This window comes from Carassius auratus, chromosome 37, assembly GCF_003368295.1.
Source record: "Carassius auratus strain Wakin chromosome 37, ASM336829v1, whole genome shotgun sequence".
In the NCBI taxonomy this organism is placed as follows: Eukaryota; Metazoa; Chordata; class Actinopteri; order Cypriniformes; family Cyprinidae; genus Carassius; species Carassius auratus.
The window spans coordinates 9725464-9748857 of NC_039279.1; the positions used below are offsets into that span (position 1 = coordinate 9725464).

At 39.3% G+C, this 23394-nt stretch overlaps 1 protein-coding gene across 20 annotated transcripts in view; it reads left to right on the plus strand.

Annotated features, from left to right (window-relative positions):
• Positions 1 to 23394, plus strand: part of LOC113056121 (neurexin-1a-like) — a 177795-nt gene that overhangs the window by 105712 nt on the left and 48689 nt on the right. For 11 of the 20 annotated variants that reach the window (XM_026222639.1, XM_026222648.1, XM_026222646.1 and 8 more), the window contains 6 exons: positions 2162 to 2284; positions 4284 to 4665; positions 4749 to 4939; positions 6793 to 6966; positions 8327 to 8353; positions 11258 to 11377. In XM_026222639.1, coding sequence (XP_026078424.1) covers positions 2162 to 2284; positions 4284 to 4665; positions 4749 to 4939; positions 6793 to 6966; positions 8327 to 8353; positions 11258 to 11377 — 1017 coding nt within the window. Of the gene's footprint in view, positions 1 to 2161; positions 2285 to 4283; positions 4666 to 4748; positions 4940 to 6792; positions 6979 to 8326; positions 8354 to 11257; positions 11378 to 15716; positions 17429 to 23394 lie in introns of those variants that run through there. The other 9 variants (XM_026222655.1, XM_026222656.1, XM_026222651.1 and 6 more) reach the window with 4 other exon arrangements.

Consider the following 23394-nt stretch of genomic DNA (forward strand, 5'->3'; position numbering starts at 1 on the left):
GTGACAGTGTGTTCAACTAAGAGCGTGCTGTCACATCAGCTCGTGGGTTGTTAATATGGTCTGAGTGTCAGCAGGATGAAAGATGTATATTTAGAAACCAGTGGGGTCACGATACGCTCATGGCTAAATCAGGCTATAGGTTGAGAGCAGCATTTTGGCTGGTTAGAGGTTTGCACTTCAGGCATCCATATTTTCACCTTGGGTCTCTGACATTTAGAGTTGCACCATCGAAATGGTTCAGCTGTTCGGATTTTGATGACCTTTAAATTATTTTCTATAAAAACTGCTTCATATGACAGAATGAAATGTGAGGCGTATTGGTTTAAGGTTGGAGTTTTATATTGCGGTTATTTATTAGGCCGTGATGCGAAAGTTAATATTTTAACCTGCTGTGCTCTTTTAATAAACAGAAAGACAGCCTGCTTCTCCCGGTTTAAATTATAATTTAACCTAGCAGTACCTTTTTTTTCAGTAACCATAATAATAAAAATAAATAAATAAAAATCCATCACACACGGGTGGTTGCAGACACCTGAAATATCTATGCTATTTTGCCACAGGATTTTGTCCGTGATCGATGGTTAATTGCAATGCATAGTAAAAATAGAAAAATTGAGTTGTAACGCATCCATATTTAAAAAATGCCTTTAGCATTGCTGATTCGTCAGTCCCAGTACAGCTGAATTACTGTGTCCTCAATATGAAGCTCAACCTGCCTCAAAATGGCTGCCTGCACTTGTTTCACATGGGTATCGTTCTTAGCTGGATGAGCTAGATATGAATATATCTCATCTCTTTTGGATGTGCGTGTCTGTGTGTGCGCGTCTTGCTAGCCCTGTCCTGTCAGAGTGCTCTAGCCAGCCCCTGCCCGCCTCTGTCTTATTTAACTCTGCCCTCTCTCTCCACCCTGGGAGATGAGAATCAAAGTGACCAGACACACGCAACCATCTGCCCCAGTTCCATGGCAACGAGCCGCCCTCCTAGACAGAGAGAGATGCTTTTTGTCTTTGCTGCTTGTGAGTTTGTCTGAACACAACTTCCTAATAAAGGCATAGCAGCCCTGGACCTCTAGCTGTCTCTCCAGCTGTCCAATCACATGCTGTCACCTTTTCACATGCATCCTTTTGCAGCGATGGTCAGAGGTCTAAAACAATCACGTCATGTCTTGTATATCGCCGGAGGCTTAACAGTACTGCCCCTTTGTGTTACCTCTCAATGGTGGGTTGATCTTTATCTTAGATCTGCAAAGATTCCTTTAGGGGGCGCTGTTGCATAGTCTGAAACCTTACATGCTGCTGCTTTTCTTGCCTTTAGAGCTGGCTCATAGCCGGCCGATCTGGATTCATAATTGAGAGCAGGGAGGGATAGAAAATCGATTGGGAGCCTGGCAGTTTTTTAATGGCGACTCTTTTTACCTGTTATCAAGTGAGATGGGCTTCAGGGGCCTCTGACAATGACACGCTGCCCTCTTAGCAGCAGTTTGACTGATTAGGAGAGACAACGACGTGTCAAAGAGAGGCAGAGCGGCTGAAATCACAAAGCCTGCAGGCTCCTCTTCGCGCGCTCTGATCATCTAGTGGGAGCTCGATTGGAGCCTGGAGGTCCAGGGGCCCCCGTCGAACTCGCTGCACACGCACACGGGATAAGGGGAGGCTCTACAGGCGAGAAATTGCTTTCTCGAATCGAGTTTACAGTCTGTATGGGTTTTTGGATGCGTTTCCTAAACCACTCAGGAATTGTAAGAACGTGAGACGCATATGTAGCTGAACATCTCGACTGACATCACAGATGCAGACCGGTCCCTCAAGAAGGGCCTTTGTGAAAACAGTTACATGGCTCCATCTAGTGGTGGAGGTGGGATCATTATTTTCACTGCACTCTATAGTAATAATTCGGCAAGACCGAATTCATAACAGGGCTGTTGTAGAGATCATAAAATGAACCACAGGACATAGATAAATCTGTAGTGTGAATGCGATGTGTGAGAGTATCATTTCCTCTGCTATTTCTTCTTTTTCTCTACATGGATATCAGTCACCTCTCTTTTTAGTTTATCCCGTTTCACAACCCCTTTCTTCCTCTGTCTCTCTATCACTCTCTCTCTCTCTCTCTCTCTCTCTCTGTGCTCTTTGTGTTAATCACTGTGTGGGACATGTTATAGGTAAAGGTCCAGAGACCATATTTGCTGGCCAGAACTTGAATGACAACGAATGGCACACAGTCCGTGTCATCAGAAGAGGCAAAAGTCTGAAGCTAACGGTGGATGACCTGCAGCCCTCTGAAGGTACAGCACATTCTCCCATCTTAAGACTCACAATCACACACATGCAAATTTGAAAGTGAGCATCCTATGCCTTATGATGTGTAGAACACTTGAAGTTGGAGTTGGAAGGATGAAGGTTAATGTCTCACCTTATATGAATATAAATGTGATCAATGCTTTATTTTGAATTAGAAAGTTACCTTAACAACATACCAAAATTTTAGATTACAATGGCAAATAAAACTTCAAATTTGACCTGTTTAATAGTGACCTAGTTTAAATGTGTTTTTGAATTTACATTATTAAAATATTTCCTGTTGGTTTGTATGTCCCTACCATCCAAACGTTTGGGATCTGATAAAAACAAAAAAACAAAAATACTGTAAAAAAAAAAGTAACATTTTGAAATACTATTATCTTTTAATATGTTTTAAAATGTAATTAATTCATACGATGGCAAATTATTTTAACAAACATTACTCCAGTCTTCAGTGGCATATGATCTTTTAGAAATCATTCTAAAATGCTGTCTTTACTGAAAAAATAATAAGAATATTATCAATACTAAAGACAGTTTTGATGCTTAATTCTTTTAAAGACAACAGTAATAAGTATTAATAAAAAATTGCCCCAAACCTTCGAATATTAGTGTCATTTTATAAATACAAATATAAAATATGTAAAGATAACCTTGTTGATATAATTTTTGGGTGTATAACAAGGCTTCCGTGTAAGTAAGTAAATAAATTAATAAATATATAAAAACTTTGATTTTAAAATATGAAACCACCAGTCTTTTATATTATATAATACTTATATAAACAAATTTACTTATATAAAATAAGAAATTATTTCTTTGTTGTATTGTTATTGGGTGTGTGAAAGTATTAACAGGGTCATGAAACATAGAAACAAACCGTTCTAGATATTTACTCTGAAATAACATACAGCACGTTTCAAAACTAAAATCTAACTCTCCAGTTTAAAATATGAATTATTCTTTTGATAAATGAGTTTGGAATCGGGACAAACATGACATCGCAAGGACTAAATGATTAACTTCACACTGTCCCTTTTAGTAGTGCGTAAACAATCTGACGTCAATATCGGGATTATTTTACATACAGAAATCGTTCAAAACTTATTTTCATTATAACCGCTGGAGCAGCCAATTCAAATGCATTTCATGACTCCTTTCAAAATCCCATGTAAGATAAATCACCTGCAGTGTTTATAAATCTCAGGGACGAGCCACACATTATTACATGTCCATAATTATTTTCTTTAAGTAATTGCATGTACTCTTTGTTAACGGTTTTGTGGAAGGGCCTTTTGTGAAGAGATATGGTGGCTCACTTCCAATAGCCTTCCCTCAGTGCTCCTCAAGGGCAAAAACACCTTTTGCAATTTGCCCACGGAATGAAGCGTCATAAGAAAAAGGTAGTTCTTTCCCACAGTGCAGTACAATCATCTTTAGTTTTCTTGCTGAACTTACTGGTGTGTATTCGACACTTTGAAATAGACTTGGTATTTCGCTTAATGCCGATGCATTCAGAGGCCAAACCACTGAGGGAATGCATTATACTCGCATAACCTTACTGATTTTAGAGTGAAAGAACTTCCTCTTTGGAAGCTTTAAATGAGGTTTTTTTTATATATATTTTCTTTCCCACTGGATTGCAGAAAGGTGAACTTAACCTTTTTTCCTTCAAATTTCCTAAAATCCTTCTAACATTCCTCCAACTCTTAATTCTTTTAGGTTTATCTAGTCTTCTATGTTTAATAAAATTTGGCCCGTTCGGCAACATTGCAGCCCAGTTCCAAATATTTTACTTTGTGTACATGCGGTCTTGCAAAAATTGTCATGCCCGTGAATTCCACAAAACTTTAAGGTGTTCCGTTTGTCTACTACATGACAGTCTATACTGTATGCAGCATAACCTCACCATTTTGGGACAGGGCCTGTTTGACAGTCTCCCCTTTCTACATTAAATCTGTTTTCGATTATTCGCCCTGTAAGGTCAAATCACTGGAGACCATACGCAGCTGGAGTTCCACAATGTGGAAACGGGCATCATTACAGAGAAGCGTTATATGCCCGCTGTGCCCTCCAACTTCATTGGACACCTGCAGGGTTTGTCCTTCAATGGCATGTCCTACATTGACCTGTGCAAGAACGGCGACATCGACTACTGCGAATTGAATGCCATGATCGGCTACAAGAGCATCGTGGCAGACCCGGTGACCTTCAAGTCTCGCTCTAGCTATGTGACTTTGCCCACCCTTCAGGCCTACTACTCCATGCACCTGTTCTTCCAGTTTAAGACCACTTCACCAGATGGCCTCATCCTGTACAACCGAGGAGATGGCAACGACTTCATAGTAGTAGAGCTGGTTAAAGGGTGAGCTCCACCATGTTTGATTGGAATGCATCGAACATTTGATAAGTCCTTCACTAATTGTCTTCATGACCGTTTGCATGCAGATATCTCCATTATGTGTCAGACCTTGGAAATGGAGCTCATCTCATCAAAGGGAATTCCAACACACCGCTGAATGACAATCACTGGCACAATGTGATGATCTCACGAGATACAAACAACCTCCATACGGTCAAAATAGACACTAAAATCACCACCCAGACTACCATGGGAGCCAAGAACCTGGATCTGAAAGGTACTTTTGGTGTTTTCTAAATGAGAATGATCTCTGGATGATATGAACTGATCATTAGAGCATAACTGATGTTATGTTATGTTATGTTATGTTATGTTATGTTATGTTATGTTATGTTATGTTATGTTATGTTATGTTATGTTATGTTATGCAAAAAATGTTTGCCTGAATGCACTGTAAGTCGCTTTTGATAAAAGCGTTTGCTTAATGCAAAAATTGAATAGAATTTATATTATATTATATTTAGGGCTGGGCAAGTAACCGCGTTATTATCATGTTAACACATTCATTGATTTATTTTTATCATGCATTAACACAGTTTTTTTATTATGAAAGTCTGTTGACAAGACAAATCATGAGTCACAGGAGTGGATGCACCTGATTAAATTACTTAGGCTAAGCATCAGCATTCACAAACCACTGTCCACTGTTATATTTAGCAGAAAAGAATGCAACAAGTTTGTAATCACGACTTCATAATCTCTGACTGCTAAACAGTGTGATCACACTAGTCAAACAAACCAGGCTTTGTGGGTTAAGATTGCCTAGTGTGAGCACACCCTAATTATTCTCCCGTATCCCACACACACGGGTCTCTACCTGCCCATCAAGTGTTGTCCCGCACCACACTCTGCTGCGATGGGTCCCGCGATCATGCAGGTCTCTACTCGGAAGATGCCTGTTATAATGTTATGATCGAGGATCTGGACTCTGAGCAGAACTAGTTTTTCTATAACAAACTATAAAATATTTTCTATAAAAACGTTAATGTCCTGGCAGTGACAAATAGCTTGTTTTATATTTAATTGAATAACATTGATGTTATAAGTTACAAGAAATTTACAAGACATATTGTAACTGCTGCTATATAAAAGGAGTACAGCTGTAAAAAAGTACATTATTTGTTTAAAGTGTTTGCAAACAAAATGTGACCCTGGACCACAAAACCAATCTTAAGAGTCATTTTTTCGATGTTGTATGCTGAATAAATAAGCTTTCTGTTGATGTATGGCTTATTAGGATCTGACAATATTTGGCGGAGATACAACTATTTGAAAATCTGGAATCTGAGGGTCCAAAGAAATCTAAATACTGAGAAAATCGCCTTTTGGCATAAAAAATGGATAATTTTGACCCATTCAGTGTATTTTTGGCTATTGTTACAAATATACCCCAGAGACTTAAGTCTGGTTTTGTGCTCCAGGGTTACAAATGTTACAAATGCACAATACACTACTTTCGCCAGCCATTATTAGTTTTGTGCACAACAATGCGATTAATTGTGATTTATCACAGACAGTCATCCGATTAATTGCAGCAATCATGTGATTAATTGCGAAACATTTATCGTTATATTATATTACATTATATTGGGTGTACGCTACTATTTAAAAGTTTTGGGTCTGTAAGAATTTTATTTAATTATTTATTTTTAATCAGAAAGAGTAATATTGTGAACTATTATTTGTTATAAATTATTGTGACTGAAGCAGCATTTTCTGCATCTATAACTAGTCTTCAGTGTCACATGATCTTTCAGAAATTATTTTGTGCTCAAGAAACATTTCTTGTTATTACCAATTTTGAAATCGTAATATTTTAGAAATGGAAAGTATTTGTACCAATGTAAATGTCAATTTAATGCATATTTGCTAAATTAATGTCCTTGTTAATGTTACTGCTAGTGTTCTTTACCTCACATTGACATTCAAATTGTTGTGTATTGCAACAAAAAAATGAACCAGCAGGGGGCAGTGGTGTAGCTTTTCTATGGGCATTTGAAATCTCATGCTCAACATAGTTGAATTGAAAAGACATTGTCAGTCAGAGCATAATATTTCCTGTCTCTACAGGTGATTTGTATGTGGGAGGTGTGGCCAAAGAGATGTATAAGGACTTGCCAAAGCTGGTGCATTCTAAAGAGGGCTTCCAAGGCTGCTTGGCGTCTGTAGACCTGAACGGCCGTTTGCCAGACCTGCTGTCAGACGCACTGTCCAACGCCGGCCAGGTGGAGAGAGGATGCGAAGGTGAGGAAAATGGTATGAAGGAAACATACACCAGGTCGGCTTAGCGAGTTCCCTCGCTTGATGACTACATTCTCCAATCCTTGTTTCCTCTCATGCACTTGTTCATCCTTGCTGCTTCTTGTTCTCTTCATCTGTTTTGTGTTTTCTTCATGCTGGGCCAGTTTTAACCGGTTTCAGGATTCTGTGTTCTACTGTTGGCAACAGGGGTGTAAATTAGGGGTGAATGCTATGGACAAATCCTACTCATTGCCAAGACATCTTGTGTTTTTTACCGAGCTGTAACAGTGATGAAGCTGAATATATGAGAGGAAAGTGGTTATGTTCAGTGGTTATGTTCATTAGTGAAAATAGTTAACAGTAATCTTTTTTTCATTGAAGCTCATAAAGATGATATCATAAAAGCGAATCATCAGTTTACTAACATAACTCAGAATGGCCCACAGGACTGCTGCGAGAGCTGTGCCATAAATATGCTATTTTGTCTTTTGTCCTTAACAGATGAATCGAATGCATTAAAACGGAATGCAGTGCAATCGTTCCAAAAGGGAAAACTAATTTAAAAGAATAATCATGTGATTTATTAACAGTGATATTGTGCAGCAAAACGCATATTAAATTGGTTTTTGAAGGATCACATGACACTAAAGAATGGAGTTATGGCTGCTGAAAATCCATCACAGAAATAAATTATAGTTGTTTAAAATTGTAATATTTCACAGTATAGCTGTTTATAATATATTTTGGATCAAATAAATGCAACTACTGTGAGCATAAGAGATCTAATGCATAAGAATGTATCACATCTGAACAAAGACAGCCCAACACCAACAACAATGGAACAGTATTATAATAAATATGTTTACCTGAATGGAGACTTACTAACTACAGTCAAAAACCATATGTTTAATGTTAAAAGAAATCCTGTTTTTTACATTGCAACTTTTTTTTTGGCAAAATACACAGACACATTGTTTTTATATGGCCATCAGTATATTCAGCTGTAAAAGAACTGCTAATATTTGCTAAGAACCACAACTGTACAAAAGCATACAAACCTTACAACATTTTATAAAGTCATTATTGGATCACATTTACAGGGAGATATCATGGCTGTAAACGGTGCTTCCGTTCAAACCAAACCTACGCTACTGGCTTTTATCACATCTGATCCTGTTCTCTCTCCTCATCTCTAACTCCACCTCTCTTCTTCCCTGGGTCTCTGTCTGCTTTCTTCATTTCCTCTCTCTGTTCCCTTACATTTTTAACAACTTAATTTGTTATAATCACAGACATTCCAGTGCCTCTACTAACATCTTATTTGTTTTGTTTTGTTTTTTCTTTTTCGTTTGGCTGACAAAAGTTGCATTGCTGAAAGCTGACTTGCAAGGTAGATAGCCATATGTGTGTCTTAACCAATGCCCCCTGTCCCCCTACTCCAGTGTGACCGTCTGATGTCGTAGATCACGTTTGCCCGGAAGCCAGTCTAATAACTCCATCTCTGTAAATACAAGCACCGTCTGCACTCCTTGTATTTACAGCCTCCCGGCTTTTACCTGTCTCAGAGTGTCCTGTGTTGTAGTTTACCCTCACTTACCTGTCACTGCTCTTTTCATTGGAGCGTACATCTGTTCTGTTGTTAACTGGAGGCATGCCCCTCCCCCCCCCCTCCTTCCCTCTTCTGACAGTGTCCCCCTCCACCCACTGCATGTGGTTTCAACTCCTTCCACACCAAAATGCAATGGAAATAGTCTATTGCCTTTAGCCCCCGATTAGGGCTTTAAAACTAGATGGAATTTCCCAAGCGGTTAGGGAATCTCTCCCATGAGTTTGAAGGCAGATCACTCCGCTCAGATATATTTTGGAAGTTGAAAGAAGCTCATCAGGGGAGCGAGCCAACCCTCTGTTTCTCTGCCTGAGACTTAAAATGAGCTTCGCTCAGACAGATCAGGTGAGACAGGAAGAGTGCAGCTCATCTGGATCGTACCGGCGGCTGTCGTAGCATCTCTCTCTCTCCTCCTCCTGCTTCTCTCTGCCAGACTCGCTTCACCTCCGAGTCAAGTGGCCAAGCCCCAAATGTGCGACTGATTGGCCAAATGGCTGAGTGATGGAGAGGAGGGAGCGTTTGAGGGCCAGGGGCCTGTTTTACATGCTGGCTGAAGTAATGAGAGAAATGAGAACAGAAGTGTTTCTGCAGGCTGTAATATGCCTGGCCCGTCGCCCCATCACTTCGCTTCTGTAGACGAACACAAAATGAGCTGTTCCAGACGGCCCCCATTTATCTTACAGCCCCAAGTCCCCAGGGAGTGCTGCTGCTTTAAACCCACCTCAGCAATACTAGGAGCAGATGTTATTATCACACGGGGGCCTGTATTATTACTGCAGCCAATACACTGCACATTACCGCCAATGCTACTCAGTCTCACAGCCACTGGTGCAATGCTTGAATTGCACTAATCAAGTCACCTGTCCACATTTAATGTCTTCTTGAGTAATGAGACCGATTAAGGTGCACTCTGTATTTTTTTATTTGTTTTTTACCTTGTTAAAAAAGTTTTAAGTGGTACTTTTTAAAAATCGTGCTCACCTGAGACTCAATACTTCACTCTCAGAAATAAAGGTACTTTTTAAAAGGTACTCAAATGTAACTTTAAGGTACTAATATGCATCTTTTTGGGTTACATAAGGTACAAAGGTGTGCCTTTTGAAAGGGTATCACCCCAATGACAACTTTTGTACCTTCTTTTTTTCAGAGTGAAGCTGATTTAATTTACATGGAGCAGTTTGCCTCATGACAGCAGACATGCTGAGATTGCTAACCTCCCTATTATTATATAATTTCAATAAGTTAATCATGACCTGCTGCAAATAGCATGTTTTTACTGTGACATTTACTACAGGTATTTGCTGTTTGAGTAATGCTACACTCATGTTCAAAAGTTTGGGTTTTTTAGGTGGAATTAAACTGGTCAAAAGTTACAACATTTATATTAATCGAAGAATCATGAAAAACGTATAATAATTTACACAAATATTAAGCAGTTTAATAAAGAGGTTTAAAAAGCAGTTTTAATAATTAATAATATATACAATAATAAGCATATTTTCTTTAACAATGATAATATTAATAAATAAATAAATGTTTCTTCAACACCAAATTAGAATATTAGAATAATTTATGAAGCCTCATGTGATGCTGAAAACCTGAGTAATGGCAAAAAAAAGTCAGCTTTGCCATCAAAGGAATGAATTACATTTTAAAATGTATTCAAATAGAAAATGGTTATCTTAAGGTTTTAATATTTTGCAGTATTACTACTTTTACTGTATTACTACTTTTACTGTATTTTTATTAAATAAATGTAGCCTTGGTAAGCATAAGGGACTCTTATTAAATATTTAAAATCTTACTGACCCAAAATTATGAGCAGAAGTGTACTTCAAAGCCACTAGGTGTCAGTGTACGTCTAAAAGTACATCCTAAAATGGCCACTTTCTTATTAATATAACATGCGAAAAGCAGTATGTCAGATTAGTAGTTTGTCCGTAAATGTAGTATTTGTGAATATGCCAGGTGTGCACCCATTGGACATTGTATCAAATTTGTTAATGGTGGGAAACAGTGCTGTAGCTGTCATCATAGGTCATTGCCAACATATATACTGTATATAGTGTGTCTAGTCTGTATTCTTACTACACATATGCAGCAATTATCAAATGTACTTTTTAGAACTCATGCAGTAATTTCTTTATCACATGTGCTACATACTCGGTCCATTGTGTCAGATGCAGCTAGCACAACATAAACTACAATTTATTGAGTGTACCTTTTGGTGAATGCCGGGGTTCATGAATTTAAGATAATGACACAATATAATCTAAAATAAGCACATTCATAATGCTATATAAAATCGCACTGAAATGGAAAAGATTTATACATTTCTTTTTCTTGTACAGTAGTTACAATTAAATGTAACACATTAATGTGCATCTTTAATTTATTTATAAATTATTTTCTTCACCCAATTGAGATCCCTAATGTGCGTCTGAGAAAGATTAATATTTAGTTAAACAGAAGCTTTTCTCCTCACTTGTAGTTGTTGTTGTTGTTGTTGTTTTGATGTTTTTTAATAGGGGAGTGAGCAGATGGGATGGTTCTGTGTGCCTGTTTCTGCTGCAATAAAAGCTTTTCACTTTTATGATTTCTATGTCGTAAGGGGCCTATTAATTTATATACCTTTTTTTCTGTTTTTCTCTCTCTCTCTCTACACTACTCTGTCATCGGTCTCTTTAGGTCCCAGCACTACCTGTCAAGAGGATTCCTGCTCCAATCAGGGCGTGTGTCTGCAGCAGTGGGAGGGGTTCAGTTGCGACTGCAGCATGACATCATTTGGAGGGCCGCTCTGCAATGACCGTGAGTCTATCGCCTCTCCTTCTTTACAGCTACTGTAGGGAAACCCAGAAAATCTCATCAATGGATGAGAGCACATGCACTGCTATTATATATGGTATTCCAACAAACATCAGGCAGTTTGATGATTATTGTATTTTTAGAAAATGGTATTGAATATATAAACTGTGAAAAATAAACATGCATATGTTCATTTGATTCATACTCACATCAGATGTGAATCACGTTGAATTAAAATGGAATTTCAGTGACCCTTAGAAAGGGGCTATTTCCAGAACTGGATACTAGTGTGCTGTGTAACTGCCTACTGCACAGAATACACCACATTCCATAAAAACATTTTAAAATGGTTATTGTGCATTTATAAAATGCTTATTTGGATTTCAGTAAATAGTATGTTAGTATTCCATTCTGAACATTGTCGTTCTTAATCTTACAGCATACTTTCAAAATCTTGCAGTCTTCCACTACACCACTAGAGGGGGTTGGTGGACAATGCGTAGATGGGGATCTGCACCATGCTGTACTGTATATCACTATGTGCTGCAATAAGCTAAAAGAAAATATTTAGTAGACTGTTTCTCATAGATATAAATTATATCTAGAAGGAAACATTGCATAAGCATGTGTGGGCATTTCTGAATGGATTTGTAATATTGAGCTGTACTCTGACAATAGCATTGACTGAATTTGGTGTGAAAACCTCTCGTGCTTGTAGCCTGGGAAAGTGCTGAGTGCCAGGAATCTGAAGCAGAGTGAAACTCCTTGAGATGGTTTACGGAAAAGAGCTAATGCAGGCTCAAGCCATGCACAGCTAATCCATTCTGCGGGTTTACCAAACTGATAAGAGCCCGCCTTTGTTCAGGAGGAAGAAGCCACATAGATGGCTTGCATTACATCATCCGCATCCCCACACCTCGCTGGAATCTATTCAGTGTGTTTTTTTAGAGATGAGAACGGCAGAGGACGATAGGATCATTTTGCTACCTAATTAGAATTATAAAGAAAAACACATTTCTTTTAGTTTAACCCCCACACACACACACACATACACACAGTGATTCAGACCGATGAATTAAATAAATTGGTGGATTTACGCATTTCGCCTTCATTGTTGTGTGTAAGCCCCTGTGTTAATGATTACAGACTGAATCCATCTTTTACTGGGCACTTATTTGAGCAAGGATTATATGTGCACACAATATTAATGTTCCTGCACGGTCATATGCTCATGCGCACACACACAAAGGCTCATTTAGATGGGTAGAAGCCCAGTGATCATCAGGCCGTGAAGGCAGTGCAAAGAGAAAGAGGCTTTGTCTGAGCATAGTGGCAGAGAGGAAAGCCTGGGTTAGACACTCAGATGTGGACATGCATGACCACATCATTCCACCTCAAGACCTGCACTACATACACTACAAACCCATAGTTGTCCCAGGTATGGACACTCTGAAACAAGCTTTCACTGACACATACACATGCGCGCACTGATCAATACACAGATCCCTGCGGGGTGGGTGCAGAGATAATTGAGAGATAATGACCAAATTACTAATATTTATACTAGCACTATTTTTAATTAATGACATTAATATTTTTGTTAAAAACATTGCTTTAGGGATAGTAAGATATCTTTAATATTTAACTAAATAATCGCATTTTTATGATGACAAATGCATGAATTTTGTTATAATTTATTATTCATAATCATATTTTATTATAAGAAAAAATATGGCTTCATGCCCTGTAGGAATTTATAAGCTGGTGAATTTTCTCAATTTCTATTTTAGTGCAAGAAAATAAAAACTGAATCCAGAGGTGTAAAGTATTTCAATATATGTAATTAATTACTGTACTTGAGTGTATTTTTTGCTACTTTGTAGTTTTACTGAGAATCATAGATAATAGCAACATTTACTCTTTACTTCACTACATTTGTAATGAGCTTTGCAAGTACCACGACAGACCTATATGATGTCTATGTTGCAATTACATATTACATTTTGCATGGCCCCTAGCTTTTTCTGCAGCAGTTTATTTTTGCTTTTAAAGAAGTGATATCACCAACTACAGGGAATTGAAAGTACTATATCTTGTGCGTTCTGCCCTTACTCCCCCAAACTTGACAACAAGGCTATTTTAGTGTTGTTTTGTTCAGATTTTTTATGTTTTTGTTTTTTGAGGTGTTCAGTTGTAGTTTGGTTTTAGAAAATAAACGTGCGGGTGTCCTCACAAGTTAACTCTTTCTTGATTTTCACTGGCAAGTCTCATTGACTAGTGCATCTTTGAGCCAATATTCAGTATGAGTAAAAACTGTACTGTTAAAATCACATATTCTAAGACTTTTACTCAAGCTGTTGTCAAGTTGTTGTAATTTTTAGTGAAGTAATTTTTCAGGTACTCTTTACACCTCTGACTAAATCTCATTTTCAAAATGACAAATGTACAGTATGTTTAAGTATTAATATTACATGTTTAAACAATAAACCACAGAAAAAAAATATTTAATGGTCTGTAGGAAGCTTTACTTTTCTCAATCTCTTCATCATTGGAATTTGTGGCAAAAGTCAATTCTGAACAAATTAGTCTCATCATGCATGGACTCAAACACACATCAGATCTGAATGGCTACTATCAACATGAACAGTTTGGTTTGAGCAGGTTATCAAAGAACACTTTAGAAAACTAGAAAGGAAAAATAGCAGTGCCGGGGTTGAATGCATAATTCATTTGCATGGTCTTAATACTATTAAAGAGCTTGAGCATAGATAAGAGACGAAAGAATTACATGATTAAAAATGACCACAGCTGTAGAGAAAAATGTGAAGCGATAAATGAATTGTGATATTCATGACGGCAGTGCACCCATCTGCTCTTTAACTGAACAATATGTATTTAAATATATGCTTCATTTTTAATTAGCTTGTTGCTTATCAAAGATCTTGTTTCTTAATAAACAACAACCCACCGGTTACTGGAGCATCATGGGTTGGGGGGGGGTGGGGGTTGATTCATGCTTTCTGTAGTCAATGAATAAATGGGGAGATGGAAAAATAGAAGAAAATGACTGTAGGGTTCATTACTTATTTGTTCTCTTTTGACTTCATAAAACATTCCTAATTTCTTCATAAAATAAAACGAGCGAAATGAGAGGAAGAAAAAACAGACCTTTCCACTTATTTCTCCCTTACTGTTTAAAATACTTGAAACCTTTTTTTTCTACACAGAATGAAAGCGCCAGTATTAAAACATGCTCTATTTCCTTTGAATCTGCTTTTGAGGTCAGCTGAAAAAATAAATGGATTGGCTCAAACATGTGACTGCCAGAGAATAGCAAGGGTCCTCTGCTCAAAGCAATACAGTGTTTGCCGTTAGGTGGCAGCCTTGTAAACAGAAAGCACATGCTCATTTTGCAGGCTGGGTTCTCATATTCTTTTAATATCTCAGGGAACAATTAGCTTGCTATGAATGCAGCCAACTGGTTCCCAGATGATTTCATAAACCTCTGGAAATGATGTTTCGTTGCATACAACACTGTGTATTGCTCAAGTCACAGTGATAAAATTGCCTTCCAAATAGAGCAGTTTCAGCTCCTGATGCAGTCTGTCTTGGAGCCCCTGGCGAGGCAGCTCTGATCACCCGGCTTTGTCAACTTTAATTATACAGTGCTAACGATGCTCAAAGCTGAGATGAGGGAGAAGCAACGATCTCCTTGTGTGAGAAGAGATGACACCAGTGTCACATTTAGTGCATCTTTCTTCACACTCCAACTGGAGTCTCTGTGGAGAAGCACACCTGCAGACTTCCTCCTTGAACCAACAAGCAAACACACCCACAGCATGGGGTGCACATGAGCGGGAGGGTGAAACTTGCACAATATTTATTTAGTGTGTTCTTTTTTGTTTCATTTGTTAGTGACAAACTCACAGTTATAAATACACTGTATTTGGGGTTTTGATTGATGGCACTTTTAAACTGCTCATTTACACATCCTATTCCACTCGTTAGTAGAATAGATTGGGTTTTTACCTAGAACAGTGGTTCTCAACGGAAGGGTTGTGACTAGTCATGGACAGTAGTGTAACCATATAATTATGCAAGTAAATTCTAAATCTTGCCTTACATTTTATTCTGTGAAACAGAAAGAAAATATTTTGAGTAATCAAATGAAAGTCAGAAGGGTTCAACATTGTTTTTTGCTCCATTGTATGAACAAAAATAGTAAAAAAAAAAAAAAAAAAAAAAAAAAGTAAAATATGGTCATTTATGTTCCACAGAAGAAATAAAGCTGTACTAGATTGGAGGTTAAATAATGACAGAATGTATATTTTTGGGTGAACTGCCCCTTTAAGCAAATGTTTCCTGTGTCTTTTTATTGTTGATGTCAAAGCCTGGGCATCAATCTAAGCAGTATTTTGACTTGGTACAAATCGGGCAGATGGCAACATGCTTGGGTTGCATGACTTGCCCTCATTTTCATAAACTGTAAAATCAATCTGTTTCATCACAAAATCTGCAAACAAAATGTCAAACTATAAAACACCTTGCAAATGTATTCTGATAAAAACAGACTACAATTACAATCCTTACTTGAAACAATGAAGCAACTGTTGCATCTTGCAAGAAAGACTGCTATTGAATCAAGCCAGGCACTGTCCATGGTGCTGAAGTGCGCCCAGTGAGAGAACTCATTCAGCTACACAATGGCCGAAGAGGGACGAGTATATCGAGGTTTAACTAGTTTGTGAAGGGAAAAGGAGCCCACACTCTCTGTGTTCCAGCTGGACTCTTCTCGAGCCACCCCTCTGTCAAGGAGAAACGAAGACAGGAAGAGCGAAAGAACGATTAGGAGGACGAGACACGAGACCCCCTTCCACAGCTGCACGCGCCTCCTTGATGATCGTGGGGGAGGGAAGGAGGAAAAGAGGGGGAGGAAAACTCAGCCAAGCTTCACCGTTCTCCGTTTCCTCTCCTCTTCATTCAGAGGGTCTTTTCCTCTAAGCATGCTGCTTAAGCTGAATGAATGCTTCCGCTACAGAGAAACTGTAAGGAGTGAGAGAAGAGGAAGACTTTCTTAACGCTGACATTTTCAGAAACTCTGACAACCTTTTTCACGTGCAGACCACTTTTGCCCTTTCTTGGTTCTCTCTTTCTGTTCTCCTGTGATGTGTCTGCTGATGTTTCCTCTGAGAGTCAGTGCGGTCTCAGCCAGCCAGGCAGCAGCAGCTCTTGTGTGGTGTGTGTGAGAGAGAATATGTGTGTCGTTTGGGGAGGGGGAGAGGCACTCTGTATTGAGTTAAATGCTGCAGCGGCGATCTCGTCTTGTGTGTGCCATCGCTTCTGGTAGTCTCCCTGCTCCTCTCCTTTTCTCTCAACGGGGATAACGAGGGATGCTTCCTTGTCTTCATGGGATACAGCAGGGATTCATGTGATAGGAAAAGTCCAGGACTGCTGGGAGGTCTGTAACAAAGGCTGCTCACTTTTTTCTCCCTCTTCTCAAATACACCACTACGCCTTCCTTACTGGAGTACTGGATTGTATTCTGTGGTTTCTTTCTTTTTCTTCCTGCAGGATTTTGCGTTTTTGAATGCCATGAACAGAGGGATTTAAACCAGGATCATTAACCTTCTGAAGTTTACCTTATCTATGCTCTTTATTTTTTATCCATATCTCGGAAGAACTCTGTTGAAGTTCCCTCTCCATGTGGATTCGGCACGTGCTGTTGTTCTGTCTCTCCATCAGTGATTGAGCTGTTGCATGGTCAGGATCCAAGGCTTGAGCGGGACATGGATTGCCAGGTGGTCTAAGGACGCCCCTCTTTAAAGTCCTTGCACTCCGGTAGCATGCTGCGACTGTGGCCCTGCGGGGCTCCTGGTGGTCTTGCTTCCATCCTGCTCCGCATCAGCCTGCGTGTGGCTCTCTGGCTGCCACCGCTGACATTGGGGTCAGTCCTGGCTCTGGCAGAGGGGCCTGGGGAGCTGTACGTCCCTCAACATATGCCTCATCACCTCATGCCTGCCGCCAGATCCCACGCCCCCCTGCGGGCAGGACATGGTGCGTAGCTTATTCAACTGCCACATTCACCTTCTCACCACTTTGCCATTCAGTAACCTTTCGTTCCTAGAGCTCCTGTTTTTCTGTGTGCTGAGATTTTAGCATAAGAAACGATATCATGCACTTGTAATATCACGGTAATTGGCCGAGCTCTGTAAGTGCACTTGCGCAATTATTTGGTCAGGATGCAAATGCGATCTTTAAGAGGTGTTTGTGAACATTATGCAGATGCATTATGCAGAGTACAAATGTTGAGAGCATAATGTTGGCTGCACCACAATCACTTAGCGACCAGCGATTCAGCCTTCTGTTATGCTGACTATCCTTGAATACATGCATCTTTGTGTTATTTCTAGGGGCCATTGAGGGGGTTGTTTTTATATAAGCACTGGGGCAACATCCTTAACCTCTCCTGTTCAAAAGGCCACATCCGTGCACACCGACTTGAGCTGACCTTTGACATGATGAAATTATATTCAAATTGCATCGTGGTCATCGTAGCTTGTTGTGTTGTGTGTGGATTTAACGCAGTGAACCAGCCAATTAGGTCTAGAAGGGACAGTGGACAGGCTTTTTTTTTCTTCTATTAGACCCGAGAGCTATCCTAAGATTTCCACACTGGGGCACCCCCCACACCTCCTTTGAAACTCTATTACTTCTACATTCCCGTTAAATCCCACTGGCCACCACTCTTGAGACCGGTATACAGTATAAATTGAACACCTTCAGCTTTATTGCACCAGATCTCCCCCCCCCCCCCCTCCCAGTTTGTGTTGTAATGTCTCGTTGCGGCTGCCTGTTTAAAACTATCAGGACGATTTCCACGCTGTGTGTGCAGAGGGGCTTGAGCTGTCAGTATGTGATCCACTGCACTTATATAACGAGACCTGGCTGCATCTCAGCATTATCCTCACAGATAATGCTTTGATAAAAAAAAAATACTATTGAATAGAGGCAGGAGGAAGAGAGTGGAGGCTTGTGAAGTGAGACAAGTCATTTATCATCCTTTCTGAAAGGCTCTTAGTTTTTTTTTTTTTTTCTCTACCTCCTTGCCTCTCTCCCTATCACTCTTTCCTTCTGTCTTTGTGATATTCCTCTTTTCTGTGTGTGTGTGTGTGTGTGTGTGTGTGTGTGTGACACAGCTGGCGTCTCTAATGGCAGGGTGTGCTGAGATCACAGAGCCCCGCTGCTCGAATGCGTCCCCCCAGGCAGCGAGGCAGCGCATCAGGGTCCATTGCTTCTGCCTCTGCCTCCCTCCCAGCCAAGCTAATCTAAACCTCTCAAACCTCCGGACCTCTTTTGGCAAAGAATATTCAGCGACATTGTTCACAGCTGAGCATAATTCACAAGCGCTGATAATAATAAACTGAAACCGCTTCCGGCTATGTGTCTGCTATGCTATTTACAGCACCAGTGGACACCACCTCAGCCAAACTGCAAATCTGTCCAGCCCTACCTGCTTCAGCACTGTTTTAGTTCGCCGTTTGAGAACATCACGAGTTCTGTTGTTGTAGCAAAATTGTCATTTAAAAAACATTTACATTTGGTTATGTTGAGTGCAGAAAATTGTGTGCATGCACCCTTGTCTGTGTGCACCAGTAAATGTGTCCTCTCTCCCACTGAAATGACTGGATGGGAACTAAAAAATAAATAAAAGCAGAATTCTGAATTATCAGAATAAACCTGGGCTCCAGCAAAGTGGGTGTTCCACCACAGTTTTCCCCCTCTCAATTTGCTGCAGTCTTGCACTTTTATCTCCTCTTTCCTCCACAGTTACACCGACAAATATAACAGAAGCTACATTTAGATGAAGTTATACAGTAGAAGAATGCTGAATTCTCTCACACCTACAGGAAAATGATCGAACCATGTAGGTTCAACATTACTCCCCCTCGTATAAAAAAAAAAAAAATGTGTTCGTGTGAGTGTCTTCTTTCTTGCATGTTTCCAAAGGCTATTAATGACTATGTGAGCTGCTTTAGTATGCTGCCCCTCTCTTTCTCTCTCCTCCATCACTGCAAATCTGAGTACAGTTGGAGTAAGTGAGCTTATGAGGTTGAGTAACCTTCCTCTATATATCTCTGTCTTATTTGCTCTCTTTTATGTCAGAGCTATAGTTTAAGAGGCCTGAATTGCTGTAATGAGGGTGAAGCATAGATTTTGCTTGTGAATGGTGCTGTGCCCGGCTATATATGATACTGAGAGGCTGAGAATTGGAAGCGTAGGCTGTTTTGACTAAGAGGGAGATAGAGGGAATTAAAAGAGGCAAAAGGATGAGCAGAGTGGTCCAAGTCTACATGTACTTGACAGTGTTATTCCACTGGGAACAATATAGCATCACCACTTGCAAACAGTGAGACATTGAGTGACTGTACAGGGCTGCAAGCTGAACTCTATAGTGGGTGCATTGTGTATGGGTGTGCGAGTTTATATGAGAAAGACATATCATCCCCTTGATAGTATGGAGGTGATTGATTCTTTAAATGCTATACACTCTCCCAAGAGAATCTGCAGAAAGAGAAGGAGAGAGTGAGAGAGAGATAGAAGGAACAATAGCTTTGGTGTGTAATATAAACCCAGTCGAGCCAAACCTCCAGAGATTTCTCATTATGTCACTGTAGCTCACACATGGGGCTCAGGGAGGCTTAGACTGGACGTACTGACACACACACACACACACCTGCAGAGATTATTACACATGCTTCCGTCTAATAAAATAGTTATTTTTTAATTCATCGCTCAAAGTCGACATACATTAGCTAGCTTAGTTTTTTTTTACCTTCCTTCCTTCTTTCCCTCCTCTTAATTTGCTTTCTGCCTTTCTTTACTTCAGCCTTTTCCTCCCTTCTTCCTTTCTTTTTCCTTCTCATCCTTTCTTTCCTCCTAACTTTTTCAATTTTTCCTTCCTTCATTAATTTTTCCATCTTTTTCTCCTCTTCCTTCATTTCTTCACTTGTTCCTTTTGTTTGTTTGACTTTCTTTCCTTCCTAACGGCTTTTTCTCTCCTCCTTTCCTCCTTTTTTCCTTCTCTACTTTATTTTTTCCATCTTTTCTTTCCTCCTTAATTTTTGCCATTCTATAATTTAATTCCTCCTTTACTTCCCTCCTTTCTTCTTTCCTTTCTTTCCTCTCCCTTTTTCTTCCATTGTTTTTTTTCTTTACTTCCTTGCTTTTTCTTTCATCCTCCTCTGCTTCATTCATTCCTTTAATTTCATCATCTGTCATTTATTTTTCTTTCTTTCTTTCTTTACTCCCAGAGTTCCTTCTTTCTTTTCCTCCTTTTTTCCATCTCTGCTTAAATTCTTTCTTGTCATTTGTCCGTCTCACCTACCTTTCATTCTAACTTTCTTCCTTTTTACCTTTTTTCTTTTCTTTTTTCTTTCCTGCTTTCATTTCTTTTCTCATTCCTAAATACTTCTTCAATACAAAATACAAAAAGTGCAAATCATACACAATACTGTACACTCACAAGATAAATTTACACGCTCACACACCCCGAGGCTAAGCCTCATCTTCTCCCAAACCCCCTGGACGTGCTCAGGAGCCGAAAGCTCGTTATAAAAACACAAAGCAAATCAAAACAACATCCACTAAAGTGCCACAGCAGACAGGCTTTCAGCCAGCACAGCACTGACTGCTCATTCCCAGCTCTACCCTAATTAGCCCTGGAAAGGTCAGCAGGAGCTCTACCACGACCACAAACCCCAATGCTCCCTGCCTCTTTCACTCTTCAGTGGTCTCTTTTCACATATGAACTGTTGTTTTTTCATCTGAGTCTGTGAAGGAGCATAGAGTCGGCTGTGGCGAGTATCCTCAAAGGTTAATTGTTCTGCTATAATATGCTGTATAACGCACTGCTATCCAGATTTGTAGAAAATTCAGTTTGTGCCAGGCTGTTGTCTTTAAATTACATTGCACTAAACATGAAATTAATCAGAAGACTTTACATTTCACAGTGGGTTTTATTGTTTTATTAGTTCTGATTCATTCAGCCCCCTCAGGTCTGACAATAACTGACGAGAGTATTAAAGAAATGAAAGGAACATGTTTTGACAATGCCAATGATGCATGTAAAAATCAAACCCATAAGGCATACATGAACTGAACAGTGTTAGAGCTGTCCATGTGGACTCTCGACTGTGTCCCGAGGCAGCCAAGCACCCACCCACCATAGAGCCTAAACTCTCTCCCAACCGGAGATGAAGTCTATTTCAGTCAGCCGGAGGATTCCTTCACATGCAGACAATAAAACCATGTGTTGCACTAGACCTGTCACAAACATGACGTCTGGTTTTGAAACCTGCGTCTTAAGTCGATTCTTGGAAAGGGAGGGAGGGAGAAACCGCAGTCAAATTTACGAACGCTTCTCTCTTGCTGTTTCTGCGGAAGATAACGGCCAGTTTACTACACACACATATGCAAAGATACACACATTCATCTACACATCCGCACCCTCTTAGGTTGGCCAGTGTTCCGCTCGAGCTGTTGCCTGTAATTACCCAGTTGGTGTGGAGCTCTGTGGTGTCAGTCTGGTAATTGGAGCTGCAGTAATTCACTTTTTAATTGCCTGTTTATTATTGCAGAAGCCTCAGTTTTGTAGTTGCAGCACAGCTCGCATTGAATGTTTAATAAACAAATACAATGTCACAGACTCATATTTCACGTAAACATTATAATTGCTTCTCATAAAAAACCACCAGCACACTCTTGCCCACACACACACCTATTCTTCTCAGCATAATGGAACAAAAACAATTTTCTGTCCATTACCTGCCAGGTGGATAAGGTAGCAGAACACACAGAAAATAATATACCACATACCTGTAAAACATACAGTGGGGTCCAAAAACTTTTTTTTTTCGCCTGGAAACAAACAGAAAACACAGTTTGAAAAATTTGAAATATAGGGAGAATATGGGGGGAGAATATGAATTATATTTGTAGTTGCAGGGGACAAACCGCACAGTATATATAATATATATATATATATATATATATATATATTACATTTACATTACATTTGGTCATTTAGCAGATGCTTTTATCCAAAGTGACTTACAAATGAGGACAGTGGAAGCAATCAAAAACAACAAAAGAGCATTGATATATAGTAAGTGCTATAACAAGTAGGTTGTTTTTTTTTTTGGTAGGTTTTTTTTTTTTTTTTTTTTTTTTTTTAAGAGAGAATAGAAGAATATTGTAGAATAGTGAGTGCAAAAGTTAGAGGGTCAAATAAAGATGGAAGAGATGGGTTTTAAGCCGATTCTTGAAGATGGCTAAGGACTCAGCTGCTCGGATTGAGTTGGGGGAGGTCACTCCACCAGGAGGGAACATTTAATTTAAAAGTCCGTAAAAGTGACTTTGTGCTTCTTTGGGATGGCACAATCAAGCGATGTTCACTTGCAGAACACAAGCTTCTAGAGGGCACATAAGTCTGAAGTAATACGTTTAGGTAAATAGGTTCAGAGCAAGTGGTGGTTTTGATGAATTCAATGCCTTGAATTTTCTGCGAGTAGCTATTGGAAGCCAGTGCAAATTGATAAACAGAGGTGTGACGTGTATTATTTTCGGCTCATTAAAAATTTCACTTGCTGCTGTGTTCTGGATTAATTGTAAAGGTTTTATAGAACTGTCTGTCTGGAAGACCTGCCAAGAGAGCATTGCAATAGTCCAGCCTGGACAGAACAAGAGCTTGAACAAGAAGTTGTGCAGCATGTTCCGAAAGAAAGGGCTTGATCTTCTTGATGTTGAATAATAATATATATATATTATTAATTTATACACTAATTTATTGCATTTTATTTACAACAATTCCAAAAATTTTTAAGTTTAAGAGTAGTCTCAGAAAATTTTAGGACGCCACTGTACACATTTTACCCATATGATTATAAGTTTGAAACATTCTTAAGCCACTTGCAGTGTTCTTGAGACTTGTGAAGGTTACAGTTACAGAATCCCATTTCATT